The 14,711-nt window shown below is 39.2% G+C and overlaps 1 protein-coding gene across 1 annotated transcript in view; it reads left to right on the top strand.

Moving 5' to 3' along the window:
• The window catches only part of LOC128643963 (cytochrome P450 2C18-like), a 41,129-nt gene extending 26,983 nt beyond the window's left edge, over positions 1-14,146 (top strand). Inside the window, exons 2-5 of the mRNA XM_053696730.1 lie at positions 6,294-6,443; positions 7,260-7,420; positions 11,281-11,457; positions 14,135-14,146. Of these exons, the coding sequence (XP_053552705.1) occupies positions 6,294-6,443; positions 7,260-7,420; positions 11,281-11,457; positions 14,135-14,146 (500 nt within the window). The remainder of the gene's footprint in view (positions 1-6,293; positions 6,444-7,259; positions 7,421-11,280; positions 11,458-14,134) is intronic.
• The last annotated feature ends 565 nt before the right edge of the window (positions 14,147-14,711 follow it).

Raw genomic sequence — 14,711 nt, 5'->3', positions numbered from 1 at the left:
CAAAGTTTTAGGAGAATACTGATGTATACCTACTCCAGCTTGCTCCTGTTTGTGTAAAGAGTCTTTTGATATGCAGCGGAAGGGGGGATCTGCTTTTTTTGCTATATAACCATTTGCAGTGGGTGTTTCAGCTAACCTTTTTAACTGTGCTAAACTGGGTGATTCTAAGTAAGTTTTTACATTGGTTTTATACTGGATTTTTATATCAGTATATGTGCATATTATTCTTTATTAAGTTAAATGAAAATTGGTGTATACTGTTCCTTTAAGGATGCATTATGTATGATAGGTGTAAGAGGGTTACGAAGATGCTCTGTGTTAGGGAAAAGGAGAAAAACGCTGTAGAAGGTAAGGTGCGTCTGAGAAAACTAAGCAAGGGATGTTGTACAAGGAAAATCAAGAGTACAGAAGAGGCTGTGTGTGCCTGAGGAATTAGGGCAATAAAAGGTAAAGGCTGAGAAGACTGATGTGTATAAGAGAAATAGATAAGAGGGTGAGAAAGACAGCAGGATTAATGGCAAGGATGAGATGGACTCCATATGAGAAAAGGAAGGAGAGGGTTAGAACAGACTAATGAGGGAAGGGCAAGGCCACAGATTACAGGTACATATTAAGGTAATTGAGAGTCATGAAGTGCTGGTGTGATGTAGTAGACATGGTTGATAAAAGGGGCAAAAAGAAGCATGGATAGGCAAGGTGTCCGTACACGAACACTGGTGTCCATGACTAGCCCTTGCAGTGTCTGCCACAACCTTAGTATAGCTTTTCTTTCTGATTTAATAATAGGAATACAAAAAAATATTTAGTGTGAATAAAGTTAGTGGCTTGTCAAGAGACTGCTAGCGATATTGGGTGATAAGTTATGGAATAAATAAAGCCTGTGTGAAATACTGGATGTGTATCTGCATCTGTATAATAACACCCAGCTCTATACAAAGACACAGTAGTGACACTGGCACATGCGTATAGCCAGACAAGGGCTAGTTATAGGATCACAAAAAATGAGGGGTCGTATACGTGCACTATACAGCTAAGGGGTAATGTGTCAAAAAATGTTATCACAACTTTCTAGATGGATATATATCATTTATTAAAAAAATTTAATTTGGTTAAGATAATATGCAAAATAATATACAAGTAATAAAATATAATGACCGGTCATGCAATCCTAAAACACATCTTAAATACTACATAAATATTGAATTGATTATATCAGCATTAAACCACTTGTAAAAGTACACTTATTATGTGTGCCTAATTCCTTCTGTGCGTTCTCATACTATGTTTCTGTAACTATATAAGATAAGATAATTCTTGAAATTAATTGCCTATAACAACCGTAAAAACTGGTTATGATAAATGTGCTTTGTGCTTATATTTGCTTACATTTGTGGAGGTAGGAAATATATTGTGATGTAAGAGGTGCACTAAATTATAAAGTGCAATGTGTATTAGTAGTACTGGTGTTGATATCGTATTAGGACAATATACAATTTACAACAGTGATACAGGTTAATATCATAAGCACTGGATACTAGTGTTTCAAACTGGTTGATTGAAAAGTGTCTTTTTTTCAACAATTCAAGGTTTGCAATGATGTAGCATATGTTCCAATCACTGACAAGATGAAATCCTTATAAAGTTAAAAATCCTTCTAATCGCACTTGTTTTGCCTGTTCCTCGAGGTTTTGTCTCTAGTTATGATATTCACACCAATTAATTTTTATACTCTTGATTGTAATATTTCACATCATCATCTTAGGAAGTTTCCGTAAAAATAAAGTGATACTTCTTATGGTACCTTAGTGTAGCACATGGACGGGTTTGTACACCTCTTTAGTGCCTGGATAAACTGCAAAGATAACAAAGTCTGTCTCTTACCGTACTTTCGCTGTGGCACAGGTGTCTTTACAGTTGCCGACCATCGCTCCCTGGTTAGCCCACGTGGTCTCTCGCAGCCTATCCTGTGGTGGAGTTAGAGAGGTAGTTCCGTGCTGGTCCGTAATTTCCGTAATTTCTACTCTGCGCAGAGTTTTTCTATATGGATTTGAAGAAAAAAGTCAATTTACAATCCAAGTAATTCTTGGTATTCTTTAATGTCAGGATAGTGGTGTTAGTATTTTTGCTGTCCTCATGAGAATGTTTTCCAGAGAGGCTACCACACCTTGCGGGTCTAACTATATGACATAAGGGTCTCAGTGAGTCTCTATTAGCATCTTGGAATCGAGGGTTAATATCTCCTGAGGGGGTTATTGAACAGGGGGGTTTATAATCATGTTTATGTGATTCAACCTGCTTATGTGTGATGTTTACGGGCTCGTGGTTTGGAATTTTGAGGCCTTTGGAAGTGACGCGGCCTTTTTGGTTGGGCGCGCTTTTTTGGACTGTACGGTTCACCTTGTGTTCGGGCGTGGTTACGTTCCGTTTTCCACTTCCGCATTCCCGAACGTGTGGCGAAGGAGATATTCTAGTCCGCAGGGGTCTGGTCATAGGAGGTGGTGAGTGCCTCACCAATTGGGGGTGTCAGGTGCCGTTTTTGGTTTTACTGTACCTGAGTGTTGTGCCTTTCATTACAGGATTGCGTGCCTTCGCGTATTGCTCAGACGTATTTTTCAGTAACTGAATGACCCTATCGTTAACAGATACAGGGATTTTCAGTCTGATTATTCGAATGGTGCACCTCATTAGACATGTGGGGATGGGATTATCTCCTGTTTGTCATTTGTTTAAGATCTTTCCCAGTTTTTGAAAGATAGGGCTCAATTTGGCTGGTCCTGCGGGTAAGCTGTGTCTTTTGGGCGTTAACCTTCGGGTTGCCATGTATTTTATTTTATCTCTGAGGGATGTCTTTTATTTGCTTTCCTTTCCTTCGGGAACCATCTGGGATTGATACTCTTTTGTTACTTCTTCGGAAGTTGTTTGGACATGTTAGTCCTATGTTTAATAATGTCTGTTTTCCTTTTTCCCCTATGAGGGAGAATTTATGCAGCTTGCCAGTTAGGACCCGGGGTACAGGCTGGTCCTGTTGGGTTCGTTCGGTTTTGCGACTGTTCAGACAAGTGGCGCTGTTTCTGCTGGACTGGTTCGGTAGTAGCGCTGAGTGCTCAGGTTATCATTGTTTTTCATGTTCAGCTAAGCATTCAAGAGGACCTGTGGGTTCGTGAGGCGGAAAGGATTGTTTCAGTCCTTATAGCCTTCAGTTATAGATGACCGGGCAGGGACGTGTTCCGCTGCATCACTCTATCTGACATCTGATTTCATCAGAACCTGGATTCCTCCTCCATGTGGAGGAGGGTTGGCGTGCTTAGCGCCCCATTACCGCAGTTGAGTAGTTTGGCCTTCAGTTTAGGCCTCTGGATGGTCCGTTTGGGGCTTCATCCAACAGCTTGTATGGATAGCTGTCCAGCATGCGGAAGGTTTTGCAAATTTGAAACCTGTTGCAGCTCTGGCACCTTCAGGGTGTGCGTGTAAGCTGTTTCTAGTGTATCTAGATACAGTTTTTACTCTTGGACATGTATGGTCTGACTGAGTTATGAGACCTTTGGGTCTTCTTCCATTGTCTCTGGGTGAGTTAGCTCTCCTTTTAGGGATCTACGTTCCGGATGATGGTTGATCCCTGTGGGGTCTTGTTTAGATCGGGGTTCCCCGGAGCTGGGAAGGCTTAGCGCCTTTCTCTTCCCTGTTTCCTCTGCCTTTGTGGAGGTAATGGGGAGACTAGCCCTGCTAGTAGAGTTTTGTGGACCTCGAGGTATCCTTTCAGTTGTCCTGAGGCTTTGAGGAGTCCCTTCATTCGACTTCTAGCCTTGCTCCTTGGAGCATTGGACTTTGCTCCAAGGAGCAAGGCTAGAAGTCGAATGAAGGGACTCCTCAAATCCCTTCATTCGACTTCTAGCCTTGCTCCTTGGAGCATTGGACTTTGGATAGGGGTGGTTCCTTCCTTTGGTAGGGGCTTTAGAGTTCTCCTCACTATCCGGATTCTCTGGATATGCATCTATTCCCTTTGTCTGGCTTTTTGGCCAGTTGGGGTGTTTAGTTTAAGGGTATGGTTGCCTGAACTATTGGGTGCCCGGAACTGTTTTTCTCCCTGAGACTTCCACTTTTTGGGGCTTTGCTCCTTTTTCCTTTCTCAGTTTTGGGTTGTTTTGGATCTCAGGGCTGGTCAGGATGTTCCACGGTAGTGGGAACTTGGGCTATGTCCTTGCTCCATCTACCTGACCGGGTCAGGGTTGGCCTGGTTTTCCGAGTATTTATTACTCTTACAACAGAGTAACCCATGTCATCTAGGGGTTTCGCTGTGTGGCTTGCTCCTCAAGGGTTGTGGGTTTATACCCAGCTGCTGGTGTTTTATTTACAATTTCTGGTGCGCCTTAGGGTTGCATTCCCCTGGTCAGTTTGCCAGTGTGGCCGTGGATTCTCTGCTTTGCAGGCGAATGGGTTGGCTGTGCCTCTGTTAACAATCCTGTTAGCTCAGGATGCTAGGGCATAGATCTAGCCATCTTATGAACCTTTAAGACTTAGGTTAGATTCCTATATGGCAAACTACTTGTAGGGGGGTCCTTTTCTAGGACATTTGCGTTGAAAATTTTCTTCCCAATTAGCCGGTGGCTTCAGGCCTTGAGGACAGTTGTTGCCCTTCCGACATCTTCCCCTTTTCTTTAGGGGATAGTCTCCTTCCTATGGAGGTAGAGTCCTTTCTTGGGGCTTCTCCTGGTCGGGAAGTGGAGGGTGGAATTGGTGACTCCAAGTCAGACTGTGGGGCCTTGTTTTGATAGGTCCTTAGGTCTATGGCGTTGGGTTGTACTGGTACTCTGTGGGGATGGCTGTACCATCTTTACGCTCGTTCCTGTACCAATTTCGGGATTCTTTGTTTCCCCTGTATGGATCCCTGTGGCTGGGTTGGTCCAGCTGGGTGGGAGTCTGCAGGTCAGGATGTCCGAATGTCCGAGTGGTCTAAGGGTCGCAGTTTCCTCTGGATGTGTGAGCTTGTTGGGTCTATCCTGATAGCTCAGTCTGCTAGGATTTTTTTTTTCCTTTCTTCTTGCTCCTTTTGACAGGAGAGGGTTTACTCTTCCTTCGAGTTTTGAGGGTATACTCTCCTTCTTGGGGGGCTTCGATGGAGTCTTTGTGTTCCCCCTTTTAGGGACATGTGAGTAGGTCTGGCGGCTTAGGTTGCCTGGAGCATGCCCTCTGTTGAGGGGCTGTTTTGTGTGGTCTGTTTCTTGAAGACTGCTTCTTCCCTCTGTGTCATCCTGTTATGGACTCCGTGTTCTCAAACTTGTGTTTTTTCCTGGGTCTTTTACACGCTTTTCACGGTCGAATACTTTGGTATTCTATGGACAGGCAATGGGAGGACTTTGCCTCTTTAGCTACGTTCCATGCTTGCAGGTTGTTGGGGAGATGTCTTTTCTGTCTCTGTGCCCGGTATTATCCCGGGTTTCGCTTGGATAGGCGTGGCCTCCTTCCTGTTTGGGTCCATTTGGGTCTCTGTGAGCTTGGCCCACTCTTGGAGGTGTTCTTTTTTGTATTAAGGGACTTTTCTGTTTCCTCGGTTCTCCTTTGCCTTGTCCCCTTGGGGGTTTTCACTGGTATCCCCTTCATTTGTGAGGGGTGAGTGGTGGGGGACTGTCTGTTGGGCGACAGTGTCTCTTGGTGGACTGTTGGCTCAGACGACTCTGTTTTGCGGTCACTAGTTTGGCTCTGGACTGACGTGCTGCGAGTCAGTGTCATTGGGGATTTTCCTTTAAAAAGCTTTCTCGGCTTCGGACGAAGCAGGATTGTTTATTGGGTAGAGGTTCAGGCCTTGTGCCCTCAGTATGGGCTGCCTATTATACCCTCCCGTCTTGGCATTCAGTGTCCTCTATAGCTTGGGTATTGTTTTCCCAAAAGTAATGAATGCAGCTGTGGACTCCTTCCATTTAAGAAGAAAAACATAAATTATGCTTACCTGATAATTTCCTTTTCTTCTGATGGAAAGAGTTCACAGCTCTCCACCTGTAATTTTATATGGGGCGTCCTTATATTCTTCTGGCACCTTTTCACCCTGATATTTCTTTTACTTTTCCTTGGCAGAATGACTGGGGGATGAGGGGAGTGGGAGGAGTATTTAAGCCTTTGGCTAGGGTGTCTTTGCCTCCTCCTGGTGGGCAGGTTCTTATTTCCCAAAAGTAATGAATGCAGCTGTGGACTCTTTCCATCAGAAGAAAAGAAAATTATCAGGTAAGCATAATTTTATGTTTTTAGTTACAAATATCCTTTATTTCTCTTCATAGCCTAATCTTTCTATTTCTCTTAAGGTGTGATTTTTGCTAATGGAGAGAACTGGAAGGTAATGAGGAGATTTGCTCTTACAACTTTACGTGATTTTGGAATGGGAAAAAGAACATTAGAAGATAAAATTAATGAAGAATGTGACTTTTTGGCACAAAAACTTGAATTCTTCAAGGGTTAGTGTTTATTTGTACTATTTTTTGTTATGAATAATACATTTTGTATAAGTTTATAGACACATTTTTATTTATTTTTTTGCATTTCATCAACCTCTGTGTTAATTCTTTATCCATCTCTAACGTGTCCCATTGACTGTTTTTGTTTATACCACCAAGGTAGAGATTCCCCAGCTGGCTAGCTAAAGGGCAATATGCCTCATCTTCCTCGTCCCATAAGAGATTTATTTATTGTAAGCTAGTTGTCTTTGGGAGATATTTTTAATCAGAAGTCGTACAGCTCATCCCACTGAGTAAAATTTAGTGATTGTTCCCACAGCTGTGAAGTGATTGTCAACAGAAGACAGCATCAAAGAGGTCACAGGTCACTGTGCAATAACTTTGCTGATATCAATCAATTGCACATAGATTTAGTTCTTAATTTTTAAAGGCATTTAACAAACTTTCATTTTAATAACAAATGTTGCTGTTTTTAACATATACAGAGCAGTCCATGAGATATAGAATTTGAATGACCCTTATGATAACAAGATCTGTTCTGTCTGCAAGCTGAATCTATATTTATGGGATGCGGTTTCAAAGAGCAAATCCAACTATGTATTTTGCAAAAAGAAACCTAAATGAACAATTTATTATACATTGTATACGCTGTCGCTGGAATAAGTCATGGGGAACACATTAAGGCAAAAACAATTTTACAGTGAACTGTCCCTTTAATATGAAGTTTTTTTAACCTATTAAAAAAGTAATTCTGACATTATGGCATTATGTTCAGCCAAACTTTGATGCTTTATATCTTTTCTGTCTTCATTCCAGGAAAACCATTTGAAAACACAATGATCATAAATGGTGCTATAGCCAACATTATTGTTTCCATATTACTTGGTCATCGCTTTGATTATGAAGATCCAAAATTTTTAAGGTTAATGAGCATCATAAATGAAAATATAAGGGTTTTGGCAAGTCCATCAGTTATGGTAATGTATAGTTTTAATCTTATTTAGAAAAAATAATTTATTTTTGTTGTAGTCACCATATGAAAGATTTGTTGATCAAAGGTTTAGCTTTTAATTAGGATAACGATTTTTATGCTAAAGTTCAGTGCAGAAAAGAAAGCAAATGAAATAAACATATTTAAAATATTATGGACCAGATTACATGTGGAGCGCAAAATTGCGCTTTCCCAAGCGCATTATTTGCACTCCAATTGTAATACCAGCACACATCTTTGTGCACTGGTATTAGAAGTGGGACGCAACTTTGGGCTCAATAGAACCCGCTTCCATAGGCTCCAATGGGAGCCTCATTCTCATGCCATGAGACACGGCATAAGAACCTAGCGCAGCGAAGGGGGTAAGATGGACAGCAGATTTTAAATATATATGTATATGCTTATTTATTTACTCACTTGTAAAGGTTGCGATAAACTATATGTTGGTCGCACTTAACGTGCCCTAAGAGATAGGGTATTGCAACATTTATGAGACATCAACAAAACATTTTAGACAGGAACATGGATCTAGAGATAGCCTTTTACAAGTACAGGGAATAGATCATATTCCTAAACGCAGAAGGGGGGGAGACAGAGAACGACTCTTAGACCAAAAAGAGGGTTTTTTTTATTTTCAAACTACAGACCAAACACCCAGGTTGTTTAAAATTCTGTTATGGATGTTAATTTGTTCTATTGAAAAAAAAACGTAAATTAGGTTTGATTTATCTCTGTCTTTCATTTCCATATAGACAGTTGAGATCATTGTTTAGTATTTTAGTGTGTTTTTGTAGATATCATATGGGATTTTACTTTTTTTCTAATCTTTTTTTCTTGACTGCTTTACATATATCATGTCATTCTTTAGGTGTAATATACAAAAGAACATATATTTACAAGGATAACATGAATCTTGATGTAAATGTGATCTTATGTAAAAGCAAGCCATAATTGTTGAGTAGATATCTCTTTAAGAATTAATTACAAAGATGTCCTTCCTGGACTCATTGGGCGCCATGTACTAAGCTTCGAAGTGACCGTCCGTCTGTATTTCCGCGTCAAAATTCACTCACGATCTGCTTCTCGTATGTACCAATCTGCGATCTGGTCGAAAAACCACTATTTTCATCAGCGATCATAATTTTACGCAACTGATCGTTCCGAAGCCTTTTTCCACTTACTACATGTTCGATCGCACGTAAATTCGCTGTAATCGGAAATTATGAATGTTACAACTAATCCGTCCGCTCCAACTTTCACTGTAACTTCGCGTGATTTGCTTCGCGACCATTTAGGTAGTGAATACAATAGAAAACTATAGGGCGTATCAACCTGACGCCAGGTAGAAGTACTTAAGTGAAAGGACTAGACTACTATTGTAGCATTATTGGTTTTTGGATCACTGAATGAAGATGGAGACACTTTTACACATGTTTCTTTTCCGATTAATTCAATTACGAGGAAGAAGGGCTATACAGGCACCGGTTGACAACTTGCAAAGAAGGAGAGGTAGAAGAATCAGAGTCCCTAGAGTTTTCCTTCCACGTATGGGTTTGGAAAGCATTTCTGATTGAGAGATTATCCAGAGATTCCGTTTGGACAGAGAAGCTATTATGGAACTTTACTATGAAATAGCAGAATACCTGGAACCTATGACAGCGCGTTCACAAGCCATACCCGGACTATTAAAACTGTTGGCAGCCTTACACTTTTTTGCCACCGGTTCATTCCAAGCTGTGTCTAGCGTTATAATTGGCATCAGCCAGTCTGCTTTTTCGAGGCACCTAACCAAAGTTATTGATGCTTTGATGGTCGTCTTTCCAAGGTACGTGTGCCTTCCAGCGACTCCAGAAGAGTGGCAATCTGTGAAGTCTAATTTTTATAGAATGGCCGGAATGCCCAATGTACTTGGAGCCATCGATTGCACTCTTTCGCGCCGAACGAAGCTTCAAAGTTATCAATAATCCTATTGTCTTCGACACACAATAGACGCAAAATTTTACGGCTTGGTTTTTAGTACATTCATGTAACGAAGTGCCATCCGCATGGTGCGAATGCCGGCGGGTTATTTCGATACGGTCTGTGCAAAAAAATTGACGCCTTAGTACATGCGCCCATTAGCTTTAAATAGCAGTCTGAACTTAGGTTTGAAACATGCCAGTGACAAAGGGCTAGGGGTAGGCTTGAAACATGTATGGCACTTGGATTTACATTGCTTTTATGGCTTCTGTATTTTAACCATTTTTCTACAATAAAGGATTTTCTACATTTTACACCTAAGAATTCAATTTCATTGTGTTGGAGGTGCGGATATATTTGAAATATATATATATATATATATATATATATATATATATATTATATAATACATATATACACACAGTTTCCCATAGACCTCAATGTACAGGCACTTTTCTGTGCAGTTTTTTTTTTTCACCCCACACCTGCCAACTTTAACCCCTAAAAACTACTTTGTGCAGTTATTTTTTTTAAAAAATGCTACTTTTTAAAAAAAAATTAAAATAAAACTACAATATGCTTTTTTTTTTTCTGGGCAATTGGGGGATATTTTGAAAAAGAACCAGAGTTCTGCATAACTCATGTTAAAGTGATTGATTAGCTTTGTTGCTCCTTTGGTAAGAAATGTGTGGTTTCTAAAGCTTTTCTATGAGTGTTGGTGTTCTGTGAATGTTTAAGATTCTGAGCAGGCGGACAGACATCGCCGGAAATCAACCCGATCGAGTATGATCGGGTTGACACCCCCTGCTGGCTGCCCATGGGCCGCGAGTCTGCAGGGGGCGGCGTTGCACCAGCAGTTCTTGTGACCTGCTGGTGCAATGCTGAATACGGCGAGTTTATTGCTCGCCGTATTCAGCGAGGTCTGTCGGACCTGATCCGCACTGTCGGATCAGGTCCGACATACCTTGATAAATAGAAGCCAAAGGGACAGTCTACACCAGAATATTTATTGTTTTAAAAGATGAATAATCCCTTTATTACCCATTCTCCAGTTTTGCATAACCAACACAGTTATATTAATACACTTTTTACCTCTGTGATTACCTTGTATCTAACCATCTTCTGACAGCCCCTGATCACATGACTTTTTATTTATTGTCTATTGACTTGCATTTTAGCCAATTAGTGCTGTGTTGCACTGACTCTTAAATAACTCCAAGGGCATGAGCACAATGTTATCTATATGGCACACATGAACTAGCAGTCTCCTGTTGTGAAAAGCAAATAGAAAAGCATGTGATAAGAGGTTGTCTGTAGTGGCTTAGAAACAGGCAGACATTTAGAGGTTTAAATGTTATAAAGAATATAATAACAATGTTGGTTGTGCAAAGCTGGGGATTGGGTAGTATAGGCTATATTTTTTTAAACAATAACAATGTTAGTGTTGACTGTCCCTTTAATTAAATTGAGAAAAAACATTTTTTTACAAAAAGAGCAATCCTAGAATAAGGAATTATGATGTTAAATTAAAGGGTAGTGGATTCCAGAGTACTTTCAATAAAGGTGTTAACTAAGGAAAAATGCTCTAGTGAATTCAGGAGCAACTGGGATATGCATAAAGCTATCCTAATAAATAATTAACCATTGAGAAGGAAATATAGATATATTTGATGGGCCTTTTGGTTCTCATTTGTCTACAACATCTATGTCTTTGTAGGTGAATGATCTTCCAACATGACCATTTGAGGCAGAAGACTTTACTCATGTACTTTACTATATATAAAATCTATAATCTTGTAGCCCAATAAAATAAAGTGATTTGTAATGGTTTATCTTTTAGAATTTAATAACACATTTAAACAATCCCTTTTCTTTTCTTTTTTTTAGTTCTATAACACATTTCCATCTTTGATGCACTGGTTGCCAGGAAATCACCATAAAATTCATAGCAATGTAGCAGAGTTTCAAAGATTTATTAGAGAGACATTTACAGATTACAGGGACAAATTGGATATAAATGACCAAAGGAATTTGATTGACGTGTTTCTGGTCAAGCAAAAAGAGGTATTATATAATTACATCTTTATTTTTAATGTGCATAAAAGTAATTTGTTTTTTTGTGCTAGTAATTTGGTATTGATATTTTGTTCTTCATTTCTTTTAAAATTTCTCACTGAAGATTCATATCTCCCTGTAATTATGACCTACATTGACTTTTGTATAGTTCTTTAGTAAAGGATAATCAATAAATATAGGGGTAGATTTATCATAGTGCGAGCGGACATGATACAATGTAGTGTATCATGTCCGCTGCACATCGATAAATGCCGACAGCATACGCTGTTGGCATTTATCATTGCACCAGGTTGTTCTAGTCACTTTGTACCTTATGAACAAAACAAGTATGTGCTGTGTTCTCCACAGAAAATGTTGCCAGCAAGGAGGCTTTATGCAATAGCCTGGTAAAGACGGTGTAATACTTTGTAACATTATAATATTTTCTGCTATCCAAGACCCAAAATAATTGCATAATTTAACATAAATATATTTAATAATCTGTGCAATAAAACTTTAAAAAAATTATAATAGCTCATTTATCTTAATATTGACTTAAATTGTAGCCGGTTGGTCAGTAAAATCATTTGGGTGATGCTCCCATGAAAAACGTCATGAGGAGAACACTGGTGTGCATAGTATTTCAGTATTTTATAGTTGTGTGAAATGTCTTTCAAAGGGATTTTCAAATTTAAGGACAGTTCTCACATAGCTTTCTTCCTGTGACTTTGTACCATGGAAATCCATCCAAAACTTTACATTAAGTATCAGTATTTCAGTCTAATAGAAAACACTGTGCTGCCCATTTTCACACGACTTATGGATTTATATAATTCATGAAACCTAAGTATTCTCTAAGACATACAGTATTAAAACATATGCAATCATCAATAACAAAAAAATACACCTTGTACAATAATTCACAAGTGGCGTTTGTGCAGGCAAAATCAATATGATATATCTTACTTAATATAAATTAGATACAAGTCTAAATATATAGCATGTATGCATTTATGTTTCATTGAGTTTGTATAATTTGCTTGTTGTCCTTGCTCAAAAGCAAGAAGTGTTTAATGACATTTTAAGAGTTGTTTGTCAGTAGGAAAGGGTGATTCTAGAATAAAATTGCACAGCCTTATTACACAAGGGACATTATATATATATATATATATATATATATATATACTGTATATATTGCATCAACTTTACGTAACGGAAGATATATGCCATTGATCTGGCTTGCACAAGCGCTACAGATATTTTATTGAGTATTGAAATGTTTTATTTCGATCTTTGTTGAATAATTGCAAAAAAAATAGATTTATTACAATTTTATTAATGAATAATTATTGCACAAATTAATTAGTGTTAGATAAATAGATTTAATGTAAAGACTACTTTGAATCAAAGAGGCACCAATATAATATTGTGCTTGTGGTTGGTTGGTGGGTTTGTTTTTTGTTTTTTTAAATGCACCATATCTTTCTAATGACACGGTGGGTCCACAGATCATCTCTAATTACTATTGGGAATATCACTCCTGGCCAGCAGGAAGAGGCAAAGAGCACCACAGGAAAACTGTTAAATATCACCTCCCTTCCCTCAAACCCCAGTCATTCTCTTTGCCTGCGTTGCAAGGAGGTGGTAAAGTTTAGGTGTCTGAAAGAAATTTTCTTCAATCAAGAGTTTATTATTTTAAAGCAGAGCAGGTTTGCCCTGATCTTTTCTGGGGTTTAGCCTTAGTCTCTTCAGTAGAGCAGTGGTAGTCCACATCAGTCTCTTCAGTAGAGCAGTGGTGGCTTTTAAGCAATTGGGAGCTTGTTTGGTATAATCCTCACTGCGCCTCTCAATCAGTTATTGCTGCCCTAACTTGAAAGCCTAAGTAAGATTATTCAGTCTTTCTTCCTTCCACAGGTCCATGTGAGGGAGTGTAATGCAGCGTTATTTTATTTATGAATTTATGAGATTTTGGATCACAACTGCAGATTAGATTGAGAGTTGAAGAAAATTACTATGAGGGTTGCCTTTATCCCTTTTAAGATATGTCCTTGTTTTTTGGTTACAGGAGAGAATTTTAAGTCCTGTAATATTTTAGAGATGAAGAGAGGACTTGTGAGAGTGAAGGGTTAATGAGACTGTTTCACATAAATAGCTCAGTCCAATATAGATTATACAGCTTTAAGACTTAGGTTGTAATAAGTATAATTGCTGTGTTATAGTTCTAGCAAAAGTCTCTTTTAAATGCAGCACAAATATTAACAATCAAGCTTTTTAAGGTACGGTTAGTTTACCTGAAGGTGTTGTTCAATGCTGCTATTTAATCTGAATTGAGACTGCGGTGTTTGATGTTCCTTGAGGCCCGGCCGGGAGCGCTTGTAAGTTGCGTCTGACGTCACGAACAAGGTGTGTGGCTGTGTACCAATCAGATGCAAGGAAAGTCGGCACCACGGAGAAGAAAATAAATCTTTACCGGAGCTAGTGTTTGATGAGGCTGTGACCGTGGTTGATGCAGCGATGAATGTAGTAAATGGATTAATGAGGTAGGAGACCTTTAGAGAATGTCCGGAACAATGAAAGTCTGAGAAACAGATTACTTTTTCCAAACAATGGTAGGTAGGATATGTCCAGGTAATATGCCTGTGTAAAGGCTGGATATAGTAATACTTCTTCTTTGCTGTTTGGTTAGAATATTCCTTAGCAATTTGAGGAGAATCAGAAGAGCAAAAGAGTCACAGCAGTCTTGCTACACATCAAAATTAATTGACAACTAGGCAGGGGGAATTGTGGGAACTTATAGAATTGATTTAAAGGGACATAGCTTAGAATAGGAGTTGCCTGAATTAAAGGGACATAACATATTAGAGAAATACCCTGACATGTCCCCCCATCAAGGAAGCTGCACCGCAGCTTTAGGTCCAGGTCTATCGGGATTAGCTCGGTGGAAGGCTGCCAACAACCGTGCAGCGTTAAGATTATCAACCGGTTCCCATGAATCCTCATCTGGACCAAAACCTTTCCACCGAACCAGATATTGAAGACGTCCATGCAAAAGTCTTGAATCACGGATTGAAGTGATTTCATAAATCTCCTCTGGAATGGGTGTGAGAGATCCTTGAGAAAAATCAGACTGAATTCTAGTTGGAGTGTAAGGTTTTAGTAGGGATACATGAAAAGTTGGGTGTATGTGAAACTCAGGAGGTAGTTGTAAAGTTATTGCATTTTCATTTATAACCTTTGTGACTTGGTATGGGCCGATAAACAAT

Source organism: Bombina bombina, unplaced genomic scaffold (genome assembly GCF_027579735.1).
Source record: "Bombina bombina isolate aBomBom1 unplaced genomic scaffold, aBomBom1.pri scaffold_1597, whole genome shotgun sequence".
Lineage (NCBI taxonomy): Eukaryota > Metazoa > Chordata > Amphibia > Anura > Bombinatoridae > Bombina > Bombina bombina.
The sequence above is the reverse complement of the archived record's forward strand: the minus strand, read 5'-3'. Positions and strand labels throughout refer to the sequence as shown.